Genomic DNA, 19241 nt, shown 5'->3' with positions numbered 1-19241 from the left:
ACAAAAATGACAAGTTTGCATATCATTTAGTTACAGTATGTAACAAGAACTGGTAAACAAACGCCACTTCTGTACATTCACTTCCTTTGTCTTAGTTCACTATTTCAAGAGAATTATTATTATTATTGTGAGTGCTGACATGATTATATAAAAAATGACAACTGCAACATTTTACAGCAGTTTATATACAAAGAGACCAATTAATTATGAGAATGAATAAGAAACAGCTCCTGAAATTGTGTGAAAGTTGGAGTGAGAAACCTGCAGCCCATTTTGGGAGTCAAATTCTAAAAAGCAAACAAGCAAGCAAAAAAATGTCCTTCGTTCACCAGGTAAAGCAACGATGAACGGATTCTCATTTACTCACCTGGAGGCAAAAGCAATTTCGGCTTGCGTCTCCACTTTGCCGGCAGACGCTCGGGATTGCAACCGCCTAAAAGTCTTTGCTCGCACACTCCACTAACTGAGTTAACAGCAAACCCGTAAGGAAACGTTACTTAAAAAAAAAACCTACAAATGTTTAATATCAAACATGGGCCATATCTTGAGAAATGCGTATGTCGTTGCCTTGCGTTGTCGTCACGATGGAAACTAAGTGGAAGAGCGATTTGGCCTTGCGGCTGATCAAAGTATGGAATTGTTGCTCATGCATTTTGTACGGCCCATGGAGGAATTCAGAAAAACACAAATGGCTACTTGAGAAATTGAAAAAAAATATCTTTTGAGTGTTTTCTAGGTCCGAGCGCGTCACAGCTGGTGGTTGTGGTGAATGAACGCCAGCAGGTCGCTTTTGGACAGCTTGTCGCGATCCACTCGCGTCTGAGAGTCGTGCACCATCACGCCGTCCTCCCACGCCCAGAAGAGACGCTCGGCGTGGCACACGCTGACATGTTGGACAAAACAAGCAAACAAGCAAACAAGCTAGCTGGCAAAAAATGACCAAGATGATGAGACGATAGTGGAGGAGGAGGGCGGAGCTTACTGGAAGGGGGACGCGGCGTCGGCTGGCGTGTCAAAGACGGACTTCTTGGTGTTCTTGTTGAAGAAGTACTTCCTGTTGGAGGTTTTGCTGTACGCCATCATCCACGGCTCTACATGGGCAGTAACGACACACCACCTATTAGCACGCACACATAAGAGCCCAACCACTCATCTATAGATTTTGAGGCCGCCATATTGCTCGTCCCAAAAAACGTTTGCTGGCATAACATCCGATACATTTACACCATCCAAACTGGAGAACATTTGAGACACGACTTAGTAGAAACCATATAGCCAATATTATCACGATATTATGGGAGGGTTGGCGATATTTAAAAAAGGTGACAATATTGTTAAAAAAGAAAAAAAAAAAAAGAGCTCATACCAACCGCAATGCATATAATAAACCAGCTACAATCTCTAGTAAGAATATTGAGGCGCTTACTTGTTAATGCACGCACACACTGAATTTCTTTGCATATTGACTCAAATCACAAACATATTACGTTTCCCTTCATTTGACAATTAGCATAGATTTTAAACATAGAAGGCCAAAACGTCCCTAATGAAAATTAAATTGCACTAATAAACTAGCCACCAGAGGGTGCTGGAACTGCACAAATTGAAATCAACCTGACTTTTTTTTTTTATTATCAGATGTGTTCCTTTTAAATTAGAGTTTTTTTATATTGTGCATATGTGAATATGACGACAATAATATTGTGGCAGTTTTAATATCACGATATTCCCCTTATCGTGACATCCCTAGAAAGTGCATCATTTACGGTGTTTTGGACATTTTACAACTTGCCTTAAATACGTGTCGAAATGACATGCTTGCTTCATGATGTTTACAGGAGGAAAGAAAATATGCCTCTGCCAAATCTAATGTTGGGTTCTAAGGAACTGAGCGACAAAAGAAAAAAAAGGTGTCTTCAAAGCAGCACATACCATCGACTTGTTCTTTTTTTCCTTTTTTTTTTACTTGTAAAAAAAAAAATGATGAGCACAAACCAGCCCGCCTCCGGCCCGATCCGATCCCTAAGTGACTCCGAGCTGCATATGTCTCATCTGTACGGATACTGTTAAAGTTGATGCAGTACTCTGCTGGCCAGGCGGGAGTAACAAGATGGCCGGCTTGCACGGGCTAGCCAGTGGGATGAACGCTTCTGAAAAATGAGCACATTCCTTTTTTTTTTTCCCCAATGTGTGTTTTCAAGAAGCATTCGTTTTTTTCTTTTCAGCCTTTGTGATTGGAAAAGGTCCCATTGAAGGACATGCCGATTGATTTGGTTGCGAATGTGACGCGCGCGCACCGTTGGTGGTCTTGATGACGTAGAGTCCGGTGGGAAGGAAGTGTCGGTCGTCTCGGCCCGTGTAAGACAGACGTGGGACTCCCCCCGAACTCTTGGTCACCTTCATTTCCAGTCTGAAAATGGAACAAACGAGTCGGCTTTCACTTCAGAGAGCGCAGATGAAAGATCTTCACAATGCGACAATCGTACCGGACAAAAATCTTTTCCATTTCCTCCAGCCTGTACACTTCCTTCACTCTGTTGGGGGAAACAGACAGACCATCAGTCATCAAACGGATCCTGCCGTGCTTCACGCTCGACCAAGTCGGATTCAAAGGAACTCGGCAACAATGTTGGCCATGGCCAAACCGTCGGGATGAAAGCTTCCCTTCCACACGCGCCAAATCAGTTGGAATACGCAAGCAAGTTGCAGCAACTGCACCTGATGGGGTTCATGTCCGGTCTGCTGGGCTTGGCCACCGCCTTCACAAACTTCTCCGCCATCTCGATCCTGCACGCAAAACACAACGCACGTCACGTCACGTCACGTCACACAGTATTTGAACAAGAATCAAAGATGAGAAACTCAAAAAAGTCCTGATATTAAGCACGTTTGAAATGTCACAAGCAGAACAAATTGGTCCTTTTTCCTCTCAAATCAAGTGTTTTTGCCCCCACCGCTTGTTGAAGTGTTGATCTCGGACGTCGGCGCCGTTCAGGATGAGCGCGTCCATCACATGCACGGCGTTGATCCGCCGCTGCGCTTTGCCCTGCCAACGGACGGACGCGTTTCAAAGACCGGTCGGGTCCGGCGGGGTCAGACGCAGACGGCGACGGCGAGGCTGACCTCGCCCTTCAGCTCCTGCACGATCTCCACGCTCAGCAGGGAATCTCGGGGCAGCTCCAGCTTGAAGTTCTCCAGCTTGCGCCAGCGTTGCGGCGTCTTGCCGTCCCACGTGTAAATCTGAGACTTCTGCACGGGGACAAACGGACGCCGGCAGGCGCCATTCATCAACACAAAGCAAATACAATTTTCAGCATTTGCGTGCTACGACCACCGATCTATATTGATGACTGGATAGCCGATAGGACACGACCTTTGGAGGTCACCAGGCCGCCATATTCCAAATTGGAGAACATTTGAGGCGCTACTTATTATGATAGTTTTCAATTAGTTAAACGACGACTTCAGACGTTTTACGACTTGCTTTAAATAGCTGTAGAAATGATATGTGCTTCCTGATATTTATGCTGCATTCGAGGATGGTCACAAGTGGGACTTTTCCGAGTTCAAACCCAGCAAGCGTGTACGGGAACTTGGAAATTCCACTTTACCGACGGACTACAAGTGACGTCACCCTACACTGAATATTAACGGCAAAAGACAATTTAGTCGAGTATAAAACTAGATTGCTTTCTTCATTGGTAAATATTGGACAAACGGACGTGACAGGATGCCGCAACCTCCCCGCATGAAATGTAACACTCAACTGTATGGAATGCTTAGAAAACAATAAATGAAGCAAAATTGCGACCACTTCAGTTTGCTGGAGGTCAAAATGAGTTTTCAGGACCAAAATAACAAACAATTGACCACCATTTTGCTTGTATACTTTTGCCTCAAACACTTTCAGGTCAGAAATGGGAAAGCCCAACTCCGATGCAGCATCACGGCCTATGAGCTGGCGAGGTGGGAGGAACAAGATGGCCGCCCTCCGCCGTCACCATCTTGCACGTGCGCGTACGGGCGATCCAGTCCGATCTACAGGCGAGCGTCTGCGACTCACGCCCAGCGCCAGCAGGAAGATCTGCTCGCCGCCTCCCACGATGCAACGGTGGTCCAGGACGTTGCGCAACTTTTCCAGCGTGCCGGAGCCGAGCGACGCCACGCTGCTTTTGAAGGACTCCACGTCGGGATTCTGCGGCAGAAAGGTGGCCGGTTCGACGCCAGTCACGGGGACGAGATGACAAGATGACGACGGCGCACCTGAAGCAGCTCGTAGAATTTGGAGCGGGGGTCCGAGGACGCCGGCGTGACTCTGGCCTTGTCGGGCACCTGGGAGCGGATGCGCAATGCGTGAAGGCGGGCGGGCGGTCCGACGTGACAGACCGGAGGCCGGCGGCCCACTCACCCCCCACAGCTTGAGACACTGCTTGCGGATGTCGGCTTGCCTGCACTCGCTCAGCGTCCTGCGCACGCACGCACGCACGCTCACACGCACGCTCACAAGACAAACGCGAGCGCCGCGCGGATCGGCCAAAAGTACTCACGGGTCCAAAACGAAGGCGTGGATCTTGGCCAGCGCTTTGATCTGGACGGCGCACAGGCTGAGGAGACAAACGCCGGCGGCGGATCAACACACGGACGGAGAAAAAAGAAAAGAACAAATAACATCCGTCCGCCACAAAAAGTTTCCTCCATTGCGAATAATCGATAGGAAGGATAATTGATTGTAAAACGATGGAGTCCCACATGAGAAAATTCTTTGATTCTTTCATTTTCATGAACTGATTGACTGGCAGCCATTTGGAGTGAAGCAAACCCCCTTCGCTGAATTCGGACTGATTTTGCAAGGCCCACAGAATGTTGTGTTCAATTGCTATCAAAACATAGAAAAAAAAAAAAAAAGATTGGTCTCATTTTTCATCAGGAGAAAAAAAAAAAAAGTCTATTTATATCTGTTTCCGTTTTTCAGCAATTAGCATTCGAATATCGCCACGTTTCCACAAAATTCACATTCCTCGAGTCAAAAAGAGCTTGTTGAAACATGGCCCTGGCTACTTTGCTGCCATCTGCTGGCCATTTGTGTATTAACTGCCATTTCGTTAACCGTTCTTTGCAGTTGAGAGGCTGCATCAAAGCCTTCTGGATGCTCGAGCATAAAAACGGAAAAATAAATCAAACATATTTCTACGTTTTTGGGAGCAAATGAGTTAAAAAGCTCCAGTTGTCTTTTGGAATTCCAATTGTGTGTGGATGATGCCATTGTGCTACTTTCCTTTTCCTTCAAGAATTCCGATCACTATCGATCGAAAATCCATTTGGACGGAAGCAAATGAGGCCGCGTCGCCGGATGCCGCGTCGCCGGATGCCGCGTCGCCGGACGCCGCGTCTCCGGATGCCGCGTCTCCGGATGCCGCGTCGCCGGACGCACCTTTCATTGGAGTTGACCATGAAGTGGAAGAAGTCGGCGTCCTCCTTGATGACGGCGAGGGGGACCACGTCCGTCACGTCGACGTCGCCGTCCCGCAGCTGCTTGACTTTCAGGTTGACTCGGAACAGGTACTCCCGCACGGCGCCCGAGCCCGGCTTCAAACCTCGGCACACCACGTACCTGTCGCAAAAGCCGTGACGGCTGCAAATTGGCAATCGCGCACGCACGCACGCACGCACGCACGCACGCACGCACGCACGCACGCACGCACGAACGCACGCACGCACGAACGCACCTCTCGGAGTTGGCGGGCCGGCTGGTGACGGGTTTGAAGAGCGTGACGCGGTCGAAGCAGAGGTAGAGCAGGTAGACCAAACCCACACTGAACGGCGTGAACAGGTCAAAGGTCTTGCAGACAAAATGGCCGCCTGGAAGAGAAGGAGCGCGCCTTTCAGGGGGCGTGGCCTCGTGAGCGGAGGCGGGCGTCAAAGCCAATTTCAAAGCAAAGAGAAAAAAAAAAAAAAAGCGCCAGAAATGTGAGGGCATGAAGGCCTGCGTAGCTTCCCATTGGTCCATCTTTGGACGGACGCTCTGAAGTCACTCTGCCGTCCTTCCTCCTATTGGACGGGCCCGGTGACGTCACCGTGGCGGGAAATGCTTGACATTGACAATTGAACATTTCCATGTTGGGACTCTCAAAAGTCAAAAGAGGGATTCGTGACAACCTTTACAATGAAGGTCATTTGGACAGTAAAGCAACGGTGGGCGGAGCCAACCTGTCCTGAGCGTGGAGAGCGCGGTGAGGAACTGGCAGAGCAGCAGCTGCTTGCTCAGAATCTCCTGCAGGTTCTCCTGACCTTCCACCGAGAAACCCTGATGAACAAAACAAAAACAAACAAACAATCACCTTTGTTCAATTGAGAGTGTAAAGATTGATTGCGGCACGAAGGAAGCGAGCCTTGTGGCTCGAGTTTCCTCACCCCGTCGGCCATGAGGCAGTGCAGGCCCCTCCCCTCGGTGCTGTCCATCACAAAGTTCCGGAAGGCCGTCACGTTCTCGGGCCGCGTGATGTCGCCGTCGCCGTCCACGCCGCCCTCGCCTGGCAAATATTAGATTGATTAGATTGATCTATTTAGATTTGGATTTAGTGCCACATTTAGGTTTTCAATCTCATTTATTAGTTATTTATGTATGTGTACACATTGTTTTCAATTTGTATTTCTACATAGATTTTTTACTTTTAAATTGTATTTTTTATATCTGTTTTTATTTTCACTTGGATATTATTTCGTTTTGAAATTGATTTCGATTTATATTTGTATTTATTTCCACATGTATGTTTCGAATCTTGTTTATTTTTATTTTCATTTATTTACGTACATATACACGTTGTTTTTAACTTCCATTGATTTTTTTTTTTTTTTGTATTTACGGTTTTAATTGTATTATTTTAATCTCCGTTTTTATTTCCACTTGTATATGATTTCTTTTTCATTTTTGGCCCAGCATATGCAAAAGTTTTTTTGTAAGAATGCAAATTGTAACTTGTGATGATGCGGTCGCACTCCATTAAAAAAAAAAAAAAAAAAAAGTCTTTGAAATGTCAATCATGTTGATCGACATCTAGCGAACGATTCTCGATTGAACGCACAAAACAAAGTCAAGCGAGAACGTAAATTGAAGATGATCCTCGGAAGCAAACGCTCCGGACACGATGAAACGCGTTCCGGCGGCGTACCGTAGTAGGGCTCAAAGAGCTCGCTGGGCGCGGCGTAGAAGTCCTCCAGTTTGAAGTCGCACGGGCCCTTCAGCGTCATGCCCAAGCCTTTGGCGTGCCAGCGGCGCCTCCACAGGACGTACTCGGAAAAGCCGCCGGGACCCGCGCACACGTCGCCGAAGTACAGAAGCTCGCTGCCGTTGTCGGGGGTCAGCGGCTTCTACGGACGGACGGACGGACGGACGTCAGTTGCCGCGCGCTCGCCCGCCCGCTCGCTCGCCCGCCTGCCGCCAACTCACCCCGTCGGCGGCTTTGGGCTCGGTGAACATGTGCTGGAAGCAGTGGTCCAGGTTGGCCATCTTCATGGCCGCCCTGTAAAACGGGACACCTTGAGCGCGACGGCGTCGGGCCGCGCCGGCGCGTCGCTCACCTGTTGAGGAAGATGCCTCCTCGGATGGTCTCGTACGGGTTGGAGCGCGTGCGCGCTCTGCGCATCTCCTCGCCGTCCAGGTCGTCAAACACCGTCTGCACGCAATATGCGCCATGCCGCCCTGTATTTACTTGGTGTCGGACGGAAACCAAAATTTGCAGTACGGCAAACCACTAAATCTATTTTCAGGCAACGTCCTCCAAGTGGAAGCAAAAGGATTGCAAAACGGATGCTAACGTGCTGCGATGAATTCCAACCTTGCATCTGAGAAGCGTGTGCAGGAGGTCTTCGGTGCAAAACTCCGTTTCATCTTCAATCCGCAGTTTTCTCTGCAAAACAAACAAAAAAATGCATTCAAATCAATCAATGAAACGGTTTTAAAAAGTAGAATGAAAATGTGGTGCTTACCGGTCCCACTGCCATCCAGTCCCTCAACTCATCTGCATCGGGAATTTCTGTGGTGCATTCTGGGAACCAGTCCACTTTCTCGCTAGCGCTGGGCTGGACGTGCGCAAAAACGTCACAAGGTCCAAAGAAAATGTGTTTGCAAACAGTGCAATCTTTTGCGGCGGCGCTACCTCGGGTTCGTCGCGCCAGTCCACGTTGAGCTCGCCTTGGAAGCCCCGCAGCGTGAGGCCCAGGCCACGCCTCCCCCGCTGAGTGGAGGCCAGCACGATCTCCTTCCGACCCTGGCCGAACTTGCCCAGACCTTCGCCCTCGCGGAAGCCCATCTTGGCCTGAAAGACCACCGCCACGACAAAAACAAAAACAAAAACGCAGCTTCACAAAAGTCTCACTCTTGTTATTTTCAAAGTGCTCCATAAGGGAAGGTGAGTTGAGTCAAAAACTGCATTTGACACGCAGCCATTTTTATTTGAAACTTTTAAATACTCGTCAAGTCTTTATTTTGCATTTGCTGTTATTGCCACACTTGGGGGTTTACTTGTCTTCCACCCAAAAAAAAAAAGAAAAAGAAGAGAGTATTGCACATATCGGAGGGAGGTGTGTGTGTGTGTGTGTGTGTTTGGGATCACCATGAGCTTCTGTGACACGCTGTTGTACATGGAGAACTTGGAGGCCTCCGACGGCGGCGAATCGGCGTCGCGGACCGATACGGACGGCATGGAGAATCCCGCTCGGGGTTCTTCCTGGTCGCTGAGAGACTCGTTCTGGCTGGAGTCTGGAAAGGAGAAGCAGACGGACGAGGGCTCGCCTCGGACGGACAGACAGACAGACAGACGACGACGAGGTTAGCCGGCCTCACTGCCTACCTTGCCTGGACAATCTGGACTCTTCGTCAGAGCTGCTCTCGTCACGGTGCCTCTTTGCAGCCAGAACGGGAGCGGCGTCCACTCTTCTCTTCATCATGGCTGCTACAAAAACATGCAGCAAGCAATAAGAACGAGTCGGTGCACTACATCCATCGACTGAGTAACTTGAGCCATTATCAAAGAATGGCGCTCAAATTGCTGAACCACGCATGACGTCACACCAAATGTCTGTTACTGAGGACGAAAGAGGAAGCAGTGTCCAGTAAGCCAACAAAAAGTATGACGTTGATCCTACACATGCCATCTACAACATGCATCTCGTTTAGAAGTCATAAAATACGTCGGCGAGATGCTTTTCGTCATTCGCTGACGCTGTTAGCTACTCGACACACAGCTAAGCTAAGCTAAGCTAAGCTAACTTTTACCGCTTCAGGCAGGCACAAATGGGTCGTCGCGTCACTTCCTCAGCGATTCAACGTCAACTCCATGCGGCCGTCAACATTCCGCCGTCGGGGGGAACAACAAATGAGACGTTTTCGTGACAGTTACTGCAAAAGAGGTCAATGTTTCACGTGGAAATTCAATGCTCAACTGCAGCTTTGTTTATTTATTTATTTATTTATTTTCAACGGGTCCTTTCACTGCAGACAGGCGCAGGGCGCGGGATGATGACGTCAAACAAAAGCCAACCCCGCCTGCATTTTAACATCCAAACTATTTTTAGAGCTTCTACTATGTTGCAGCAGAACTTTTTGCTGTTTATTTCTTCTTCTTTGTTTAGTATTTTACCTTTTCCTAAATATTTATGTGTAAATATTTTTGTGACGAATTGCACTGTAGAAAAGTTGTGTTCCTTTGGAATAATGTACTTTTTGTCTTTATTGAAAAAAAAAAGAAGTAAAAAATCAAATGTGTATTTGACGAATCTGCTTATAATAATGGCTACATTTATTTAAAATGTTTATGGGAAGGAAGGAAGGAAGTCGTGCTTTTGCTGCATTCACAAACGAGGTCAAGTATTTTTAACCCCAATAGCATTATAGCAATTGCTTTAATAGACTTTTCCATGTCAAAGAGTTATGAGAGTCTTAAATGTAGATTTATCTTAGAAAATGCTGATCCACTGAACAGCCTCATGCATGACAGTGTGAAAGTTTCTGTTTGAATGCTTGAAGCGAAAACACAACCTTCATTTTCTTCCCCGTAAAAATAACGATTGCTGCTTGAATTTTGAACTGCACGTTGTCTTTGCGGCGATTCGCATGATTCGCATGATTAGCATGAGGGCGATCTTGCATGCGTTCTGGATTGGACTAATCCGATCAAGTCACAAGTCGGCCAAGCCTGAGCCGACTCTCAAAACACCGGAAACGTTTTTATTTGTTACAACTGCACTTGAAATTGTGGAAATAACGATGAGAACATTCTGAACTCATTAGCTCCCCAAAACGTCTAAATATGTTTGATTTGAAATGTTTGTGTCCCAAAGACGTATTTATTTGTTTTTTTGTTTTTTTTATGCAGCCTCGCAACTGCAAAGTACGGTTGACGAAATGGTAGTTATTACACAAACGGCCAGCATGTGGTAGCAGAGTATAAGAGATGGACCAGGACCATGTTGGGAAAAAAAGAAGCTCAATTCTTCACAACTCTGAATAGATTTGTGAAAAATGATGAAACGTAACGATATTCAAATGCTAAAACGCATAGAAATAGACTTGAAGCTTTCTTTTGGGAGGTTCCATGTTTTGATAACAACAGAAAAACAATCTTGCAAAATCAGTCCAAATCCGGTCAAACAAACCGTGTATGAGTGAAAGTGAAATCGTACATGCAAGAAATGAACCACCGCTTACAAAAGGAACATTGAACAACTTTGAGCGTTTGTCAGTCAGATTTGAATGCTCGTCGTCCGTCTCAATTCAATTCTTTTTACACACCTTGTTTGTCCACCTGGGGGCAGTATAATGCTGACATGAAGCTAGAATTGGTCTCAGCTCATATTTGGTTTGCGGATCATTCGGGTTGTACGTGTGTTGCGCGTGTGTCGGAATATCCGTTCTTAGAATAGTGACACAGAAGCTATGTTGAAAAAAATGCATCCGCTTTGTCCCACGTGGACGTCAGCAGGTGCTGCTTGTGTCACGTGGCGTCTCCTTTTGGAGCATGTAATCCTCCGCTTCGTCATGGCACGCATGTCAGCCGCTTACGCAACCGCCTTCCATATATACGGCTCGGCTCAGGCAGGTGTGCCTTTTGGACGGCAAAAGTGGAGCCGGCCCAGGGACGGGCGCCGCAGGGCCTCCGTCGGTGTCGGGGGGCTGACGTGACGCGACGTGACGCGACAGACCACCGCAAGCATGTTTTTCTTCCGCCTCCCTCGCCTGACCCCCGGATACATTCGATACCTGCAGGTGCGTGCGTCGAAACGCCTTCCATGTATTGCTGGCGTCCATTCGGGTTGGAAAGAAAAGTGGAGCCACCGAACGAATCCGTCCGTCGGTGTGTTTCAGACGCAGGCGGCCCAGACGATGTCGCAGAGCCGCGAGGGTCCCGCCGTGCCCCGTCTGGCCTTCCTGCTGGGATTGGCGGGCGTGGGCGTGTCTGGCTACGGCTCCCGCCAACTCACGCTGCACTGCAAGCCCGCCGCGCGACTCTTCAGATAAGACACGCGGACGACAATAGTGGCAACCTCACAACTACGACAACAATTTGAAGCAGCCGGCAGGCGCGCTTCCATCAAATCAAATCAAATCAAATCGTCACTTGTTGCTAGGCAGAATTTGCCAGTTTCTTAATTGATTTCAACATTGAGATTGTCAAATGTTTTGTTTACCACAGCGCCACCTGCTGGATGCCAACATGCAAAAGGCTTTCGCTTCCGGTGTTTACAAGAAAGAAGTTACGGCAACGAGTATGCTTGCCCCGAAAGCAAAACATCTCAAATGTTAACATTTAATTGACCAATTTTGCTTTTTTAGAACCGAATCAAAATGCAAAGCCACTTTAATTGGCACCAAATGCAAAAGTAACACTTTGAAATGCTCATGACCAAATCAAATTGTCGGGTTTGTTTTTATTGCAAGCAGAAAGAAAGAAAGAAAGAAAGAAAAAAAAAAGTTTTGTTTCCCTTCCACTCACCAAAAGTATCATCAGGTGGGGCAGTCGTGCAAAATGGCCGCTTTCGGTTTGAATTTTGGCGAGTGGAAATCTGGACAGTGAGATTGGCTAGCAACGTCACGTGGCACTCACTCATTTGTCAATCAAAAGGCAAACATGGCGCCATCTGCTGGATTTGTTGCTGCACAATCCAACGTTTGCCCTCAAATGGATTTTCTGCTTCCTGGATTCGAATTGGAGTCGTTTGCACTCGTGCTTGTTTGTGCGCACGTCACTTTGAATCGGCTGCATGAGATTAGCGCAAAGTGACGAGATCGATTTCCGATTGCAAAATTCAGCCGTGTGACGTCATCACACACAGAAATGTGCGTACTTGCGTGTGAAGGAAGATTAGCAAGCAAGGAAGGAAACGGTGTCGATCCTCTTAGCATCCATTTTAAGAGCAGCTTACTTGTTGCATGCTGGTGGAGGTCACGACCCTGAAATGGAGACGAGCGCCACTATGTGACGCAGCAAAAAACAAAACAGCACATTATCGACATGCAACCGAAACTTGTTTTTTGTTCTTTAGTTGTTAAATAGGCTTCAGTGTTCTTTTAGCGATTTACATGGATTATGTACAGAAAAACAACAACAACAAACTTTCCTTTTGGAAGCTGAGCTCAGGAATTTTCAAAGTATTGCTTCGAAATGTTGGAGGATGTTTTGAATTTGATTTGAGAATCAGATGCGACATATTTGAAAAGTCGTTTTGTTAATTTTTTTCCCTCCACCACAGCACCACCTGCTGGATCAAATGGAGCACGACTGGATGTGAATGCAAAATGCTCACTTGGTTTGTTTTAGGACCAAATGCGACAAGAATTCAGCATGTGCGCCGCAAACATCGTTTGTCCTTTGTTGCAAAACGTCTCCTGTGCTATTTGCTGCTATCGTGCCGCCAATGCTGATAAGGACGTTGAGTTGGCGTCCTCGTCTGTCGAGAAGGAACCGGAGAGGGGAAAAAAAAAATAAAAGTCAGTCGTTGTGTGTACATGACAAAAGATAAGCATGAGCAAAAACTTGTTTTTGCGAACAACATGAGATGAAATTCCAATGTGAGCGATGATAAAGGTTTTGTTTTCCTTTTGCTGTCGACTGACAGTTGTGACGTGGCTCCTTATCGGATGACGTTCCTGAGCGCCACATTCAAGTCGTATAAAACGGAAAAACTAATTGACTAGAATGTTTCAGATTGACTTTAGCATTTGAGGGGAGAAAGTTGGACAATATTGTTCTGCTTCTTTCCTTGGAAATATGTTGAAAATATTCTGATGTTGAAAATGACGAGTTCACGTCCTCAAGTCATTTTTTTTCCCCTCCCGTTTGTTTTGGTACAAGATGAGAGCAAAACGGCATTCTTAGATTTGTGAATGTCAAAGGGCAGAAATAAATAAGCTGCAAACGTGCTTGCTGTGGTCTTTTCGTCACGACACGGTCACACGATCACATGATGACAATGTCACATGATCACATGACTTCAGCTCACAGGCAAACCGTCGGTGTCAAGTGTGACTCAGGCTTCAGGACTGATCACCGATTGGTCACCGAGCGAGCAAAAAACAAGCAAATGAGGACAAGTGTGAAGGCATGCAGGCGCCGCTCGCTGCGTTCCGACCCACTTGTGGATGAAAGCCGCTTGGCGGCTGACGGCAGGTTAAGCCGCCGCTCAACATTGAACCCAAAACACGAAAACTCTGCTCATTGTTATTCCCAGCAGCACACCTGCGGAACCGGACCGGACCGGACCGGACGCTTCTCGGTCACGTGAGGATCTCGTTCCGCTCGACAAACACTTGAACGTGTCCACAAGGCAACGTCTGCTGGGCAGCAACATTGCAAAGATGGAATTTCCCCCAAATGACGCTTTCAAGTGTCGTCTGTTTGAAATCAATCATCGCAACAAACGTGATGATGACGAACGTCTCCTTTGAATGGCAACGTTTGCAATTTGTCCGCATTCCTCAGCGACTTACTGGAAGCAAGCGCAACTCCGGTCAGGTGAATGCGCTTAATGCATTGATCGGGGTCAAAGGTCAGGCTCGGCCCATAATACGGCCTTCCCCGCTTGCACATTGAAAAACAACAACAAAGAAGTACATCCAAATCCAAAGAAAAAGCAAGATGAGTCGGCGTTTGTCAAAGCGTGCAAAAAGTTGCCGGCAGGAGCAGACGTGTCATCGGTCGGCTTGACTTGAGCTTCCTCCCACGGACGGAAGGAAACTTTTCCTTCCCCTCTTTGCCTTTTTGCTCATCACGTGGGACTGACTTTTTGGGTTTGTTTGTTTCGCTCATGTTGAAGCGCGGGAAAAGGAGGCGGCGACCTCCAGCATGGCGCCCACGTTTGTTCGGACGTCACGGGAAAACTGCCGTGTTGCTTCTCACACCACACGTCGCTCTCGCTCTCACGGGGGAGCGGGAAAGGGGAGGAGTCGGCCCAGGTCGCTCGCGTCAATACGCAGCAACCAAGTCAGCGCACACACATGCACGCATGCTACAAGTGAGCGGCGCCGGACTGGAGTCAATCAACAAATGCGCCTCCAGCAACAGCGGCACAACTTGTGCTGACGGAAAGAAGGCAGCGGTGATGTTCCGCAGGAGCAAGAGTCAAGCGCTGGTGGACGACGACGACGACGACGACGACGACGACGACGTGTCGTGGCAGCGCCGACACTCGCACAAGGTAATTCAACATCAGCAAGTTCTCCTGTTGAAATTTGACGGCCAACTTGTGAATATTTGGACGACATTTCCAATCTTGACGTTGGAATGAAGCAAGACGTTCAAAAAGGCAACTTTGGACACTTGCGGTGTTTTTTCAGTCAACCGAGATTGTCGCGATTTTTGTGTCAGCATTTCACAACGCAAGCGACCATGAACGAGACGAGACGAGACGAGACGAGACGAGACGAGACCTCCCCGATGTCCTTTCCTCCCTCGCAGGAATGTTTGCACTCGGATTCCTCTCAGCTGCTCACGAAAGCAAGCGGGTCAATCCTGTTGCTGGCCTCAGCTCCGTCCCAAGAAGCAGCGTGCGCTTTTCTGTTTCTTTTCTCTTTTCTTTTTTTCTTCCCCCAGCGTGGGAGTCACAAGACGAGGTCACGCTTGATCAACATGATGCCGGCAAACCATTTCCCAATCGGCCCCCGCAAAGTGACGCCAGCGCAGCAGAGAGAAACTTGACAATTCTGATTTGATATTGTCAAATGATTTGGGTTTTTTTTTTAATCCTCCTCAAGCAATCCTGCAGTTGTGCGTCTGATTTCATGAAACGAAGACTTGTTGCCGTTGATGAAAATGTTTTGGCGACACGCCGTCAGGTTGATGGGAACAATCGGCAAAAACATTCAAAGCGAGCATGAGGACGATCGGCACCGACGCGTCTGAATCTTGCGTTTAATGAGGGGGCAGGCCCAGTGTAGCTCCGCCCCAACGTGTCACTTTGCCATGCAACTGGGCTCACTTGTGACTCCTCCCACTTTGGCTTCCCTTTCAGGATTTTTCTTGCTTGGTGTCCACTTTTGATCAGATGGTGCAAGTTGGCACGATTCCGTCAGGATGAAAAGCAACAATGTGAATTCCTTGGAGACTCCCTGCAGGCTGTCGCTTCCTTTTCTCACGTTGCCTTTCCGTGCAAGAGTCTGCAGGGGGCCTTCGCAAGCGGGCGCTTGTCCGACTTCAACTTGATCCTCCTGCCGAGTTGGAGGACAGTCGGGAAAAAGGAGCTCTTCTAGTTGCCTTCCTGCATCTCTGCCATCGCGCACGACACACTTGTTTGTATTCTTGACGCTTGCGTTTGGCTTACAGGAAACGCAAATAATGAACAACGTGACGTGCGACGCGCTTGTCTTAAGCGGCTCGTGTGCCTTTCAGGACAAACATGGAGACGGAGAGGAAGAGGAGGAAGAGGAAGAGGAGGAGGTGGTCACGGTCGTCTCCAAGGTAAACAAACAACTCGCTAACACACATGCACCCGCGCTATGCTAACCAGCCTGTCTCTTTTCTCATCCATCCATCTTCTTCAGCTAGCTTTAGCACTGAGTTTAGCACGAGCAAGTTAGCATAGTCAAGCTAGCCAGTCTTTTGTTTTCATGCCGTTAACGGAGGCAAACGCACACGATTGACAAGCGGCCCAAGAAGGCGTCAATGGGCTTGCCCTCAAGCAAAAGCAGCTGCAGGACTCCCACCACTAGGGGGCCCTCAAGAGCGCATCCACATTCCTGCTGTCAGTTGAGGTAAAACAGAGCAGCGCGGAGGCGCCGACTTTTATCAGCGTTCATCGGCACGAGCGCTCTTTTCTTCCCCGACTTTCAAAGCTCAAAAGACAAACTTGGAACGCCAAGCCATGCTTGACAGCCGACTTTCAACCCTACTCCACCTTTTTTTAGCCCAAATTTCAAACCCTAACCCTGTGTTGAAAGGCCAATTTGAACCCTTAACCAGAAGTGGAAATCAACACGTCATCAAAAGTCAACTTGGAAAGCTGAACCATGACCGAAAAGCCTTTGCTGAAGTGCTGCTTTAACAAACGTCCAGCTGACCTTTAGCCTTTGGCCGAGCTAATGAACGACAATTGAAGCTAACAGGGCTAGCTCGCGCTCCTTGTCACATTTCCCGATTGTGGCCATTTTGGAGCATTTATACGCACGTGGAGGACCAAAAGTTGCGTGAGACGCTGCCGCGATCCGCTAAGCCGCTAAGACGTGGAAAATCCGAGGACCAGTGTTGACAAACATGTTCACCTGCTTGTAAAAAAGGGCATTTCATGCCATGTTCCAAATGAGAAGGCGAGACCAAATGAATACGCAACAGGCATGCTAATTGACGCTCGCTAGGCTAACGCTAGCATAAGAAGGAAGCATTGTCGCGTTACTGCAAAAGATTTCAAAGCATCCGCAAGAAGAGTCTAGATTCTTTGTCGTCGTCTTTTGCTGCTCAGCTCACCAAGCGTTAGCAAGGAAATATGGCCGATTTGCTGTTTTGTGTTCCTCAAATGGTCATTTTGACAACACTTGCTTTTTTTTCTCCCTCTCTCGGGGTTGATACGATACAATAATAAACCGGTTAGCGACGTGCTTGTGGCTCTTCTGTTAGCATCCAGCTCAGGATGTGCCTTGCTAGCAGAATGCAAGAATCACAAGAATCCCTCGTCTGAACGTCTTCTTGTGTTGCGTCAGGAGGCCAAAGTGAAGAAGAAGACGACGCCGCCCAAGACCGAGCGCAAGGACAAGAAGGCGTCCTCCTCCAAAGACGACAAAGACTTTTTGCTGAGCGCAGAGACGCGACCAGGGTAAAAGTGACAAAACTTTTGTTTCCAGCTTCCAACGCTTCACTTTGCACACCCGCCTCAACTTCAACTTCAACTTCAAGCTTGCAAAGCACACGTTCGGCTTTTGAAACGTGAAACTGAAGCTTACGTTCGGGTTTCAGGTTTCAAAGTGAAGTTTCAGATTTGAAAGAAGGATAACGGTTTGGGATTCAAATGAAAAAGAGTTGGCATTGGAAAGTCAAAGTTGAGGCAAACCTGCAGCTTTTGGAGGTTTCCCTCCTCCAACACAGCTGAAATATGACCAGCAGCAGGCGCTGTACAAGCCTGATAACCATCCGGTTGACTGGAATCAGCCGCGTCGGAAGAGGGAAACCTGCGAAAGCCGCAGGACCAAGCGTGCGTTCGGGTTTCACGGTCCGAAGATTTGAAAGGAGGGCTGAGATGACGGCGACGACGTTTCTGTGCAGACGTGGCGAGAAAGCCGAATGGCACAAGGAGAAGGCGGAAAAAGCTCTCTGCTTCTGGGAAAGCGTCACCATGGCGATGAGGCACGTCTCCCCCGGCAAAAAAACGGCCGGCCGGGCCACGCCTCAATCGGCCAAGGACGAGCACCCGGAGAAGGGACGGCGGCCCCGCCCCCCTCCGGCGGACCCCTCCCGCTACGCCAACCTGCCGCACTGCGACGGGCCCGCCGCCGCCGCCGCCGCCGCCCTCCCGTGGACGTCCCGCGCCAAAGTCAAGCTGGCCGCCATCGGCAGGATGAGGACGAGCCGGGCGGTCCGAGCCGACGGCAGCTGGGAAGGACTCCAATAGTCCCAAAACGGCCGCTCACCCCCAAGGGAGGTTTCCAGCGCCTCCTTGTGGCCTGTTACGGAGAGTGATTTCATTTTGCTTTGGAGCGCCTCGTTGTCACGTGTTGGAAAGGTCCCGTTGTTCTGTTCTGCAGCCGGCGGAGGCTTGAGATGACGCGCAACACGCCGGCGGCCATTTTGTTTGTCACGCCGACTTCTTCCTGTGCTGTTGTCAGCCATGTTTTTTGGATTGATGCCATTTTGTAACAAATGAGCTGCGGACAGGCAATCATTTCATCCGGAATATTTCACCATCCGGAAAGGATGGCGCCAGGTGCCTTGTTGGATTTCAACACATTTTCTTTCGTTGCTGCATCTCTTCTCACAACATTTTTCAAACTGCCACAATGAGTAGAAAAACGGGGAAAATGTTTGTTGAAAACAAAACTAATCTTTCAGCCAAAGCCAAATGTGATCATAGAAATGATATATTTTGCGTTGCTTCAACACTGCTTGGAAAAGGCTGCACGGTGACAAGACAGACATTTCTTGCTGGCAACATTCTTGCAGTGAAAAATAGAGCAAAGTGGTGTCGTCTTTCTTTTTTTTTTTTTTTTGGCAAAATTGGAATCTACCTTCTTGTTTTATTTCATGAAAGAAAATGAAAATGTGAATATAAAGTCAAACTGTGCTTAACAATCATCTATGAAGTTCTCATGGCCAAAATCATCAAATCCATTTTCTCAAGTTCTATTCAAATCTGTAAATGATTTTTTCATGTTGTTGTCTGGATTGAACAATTCATGATCATCTTGTAATGTTTGAGCTGATTTCAAATCATTTTTAGGGAGCAGATCGAAGCTGTTAATAAACAAACCATCATCATCATCATCATCATCCGCTATTTCATTTTACAACAAGGACAGCAATGGATTTTTTTTGTTTTTTGTTGTTGAAATATTTAATCTTTTGGTTAAACTACTTCCTGATCCACAAACATCATCATTATAAAGAAATATTACAAAAAGTTGCAAGTAGGATACAAAAGGTCCCCAATGCCCATAAATATTAACACTTGCATTTCCATATGACGACAATTGACAACATCACTTCACAAGCTAACGTTGACGGCCGCATGCGTTTGGTTATTACGGGGAAGAAAATAAATCAAAA

At 47.9% G+C, this 19241-nt stretch overlaps 2 protein-coding genes across 5 annotated transcripts; one reads left to right on the top strand and one right to left on the bottom strand.

Moving 5' to 3' along the window:
• Nucleotides 1-165: 165 nt before the first annotated feature.
• cmtr1 (cap methyltransferase 1) lies at nucleotides 166-14639 on the bottom strand. Of its 4 annotated transcripts, none has more exons than XM_077511274.1 (24): nucleotides 11258-14639; nucleotides 8850-8951; nucleotides 8613-8758; nucleotides 8157-8315; nucleotides 7987-8079; nucleotides 7836-7907; nucleotides 7579-7673; nucleotides 7448-7520; nucleotides 7170-7368; nucleotides 6412-6530; nucleotides 6208-6304; nucleotides 5727-5859; nucleotides 5432-5611; nucleotides 4548-4604; nucleotides 4409-4466; nucleotides 4264-4332; nucleotides 4064-4195; nucleotides 3124-3249; nucleotides 2955-3046; nucleotides 2719-2787; nucleotides 2487-2534; nucleotides 2298-2410; nucleotides 983-1091; nucleotides 166-883 (listed from the first exon to the last, which is right to left on the bottom strand). In XM_077511274.1, exons 1-24 carry the CDS (start codon nucleotides 11286-11288, stop codon nucleotides 748-750), a joined length of 2508 nt encoding a protein of 835 aa, XP_077367400.1. In that variant the 5' UTR covers nucleotides 11289-14639; the 3' UTR covers nucleotides 166-747. The 4 variants fall into 4 exon arrangements, with proteins under 4 accessions (XP_077367400.1, XP_077367401.1, XP_077367403.1 ...); XM_077511275.1 differs by having other exon boundaries at nucleotides 8850-8948; XM_077511277.1 differs by lacking the exon at nucleotides 11258-14639 and adding an exon at nucleotides 9275-9539 and having other exon boundaries at nucleotides 8850-8948.
• Nucleotides 11024-18956, top strand: LOC144010806 (uncharacterized). Its single transcript, XM_077511288.1, has 5 exons — nucleotides 11024-11263; nucleotides 11363-14691; nucleotides 15882-15950; nucleotides 17186-17298; nucleotides 17745-18956. The coding sequence occupies exons 2-5, from the start codon at nucleotides 14302-14304 to the stop codon at nucleotides 18088-18090; spliced, it is 918 nt and encodes a 305-aa protein (XP_077367414.1). The 5' UTR covers nucleotides 11024-11263; nucleotides 11363-14301; the 3' UTR covers nucleotides 18091-18956.
• The last annotated feature ends 285 nt before the right edge of the window (nucleotides 18957-19241 follow it).

Source organism: Festucalex cinctus, chromosome 21, assembly GCF_051991245.1.
Source record: "Festucalex cinctus isolate MCC-2025b chromosome 21, RoL_Fcin_1.0, whole genome shotgun sequence".
Taxonomy (NCBI): Eukaryota; Metazoa; Chordata; class Actinopteri; order Syngnathiformes; family Syngnathidae; genus Festucalex; species Festucalex cinctus.
Note: the sequence above shows the minus strand (reverse complement) of the source record. Positions and strands in the feature narration are given on the sequence as shown.

Excerpts from the sequence above, each read along its gene's own strand:
- LOC144010806 (XM_077511288.1), top strand. The coding sequence starts at position 14,302 with ATGTTGAAGCGCGGGAAAAGGAGGCGGCGACCTCCAGCATGGCGCCCA. Across the intron at positions 15,951-17,185 it reads TGGTCACGGTCGTCTCCAAG|GAGGCCAAAGTGAAGAAGAA; the intron begins GTAAACAAACAA and ends GTGTTGCGTCAG. Across the intron at positions 17,299-17,744 it reads AGCGCAGAGACGCGACCAGG|ACGTGGCGAGAAAGCCGAAT; the intron begins GTAAAAGTGACA and ends GTTTCTGTGCAG.
- cmtr1 (XM_077511274.1), bottom strand. The coding sequence starts at position 11,288 with ATGGAAGGCGTTTCGACGCACGCACCTGCAG. Across the intron at positions 8,759-8,849 it reads GTCCAGATTGTCCAGGCAAG|ACTCCAGCCAGAACGAGTCT; the intron begins GTAGGCAGTGAG and ends TCTCCTTTCCAG. Across the intron at positions 6,531-7,169 it reads GCTCTTTGAGCCCTACTACG|GCGAGGGCGGCGTGGACGGC; the intron begins GTACGCCGCCGG and ends AATATTTGCCAG.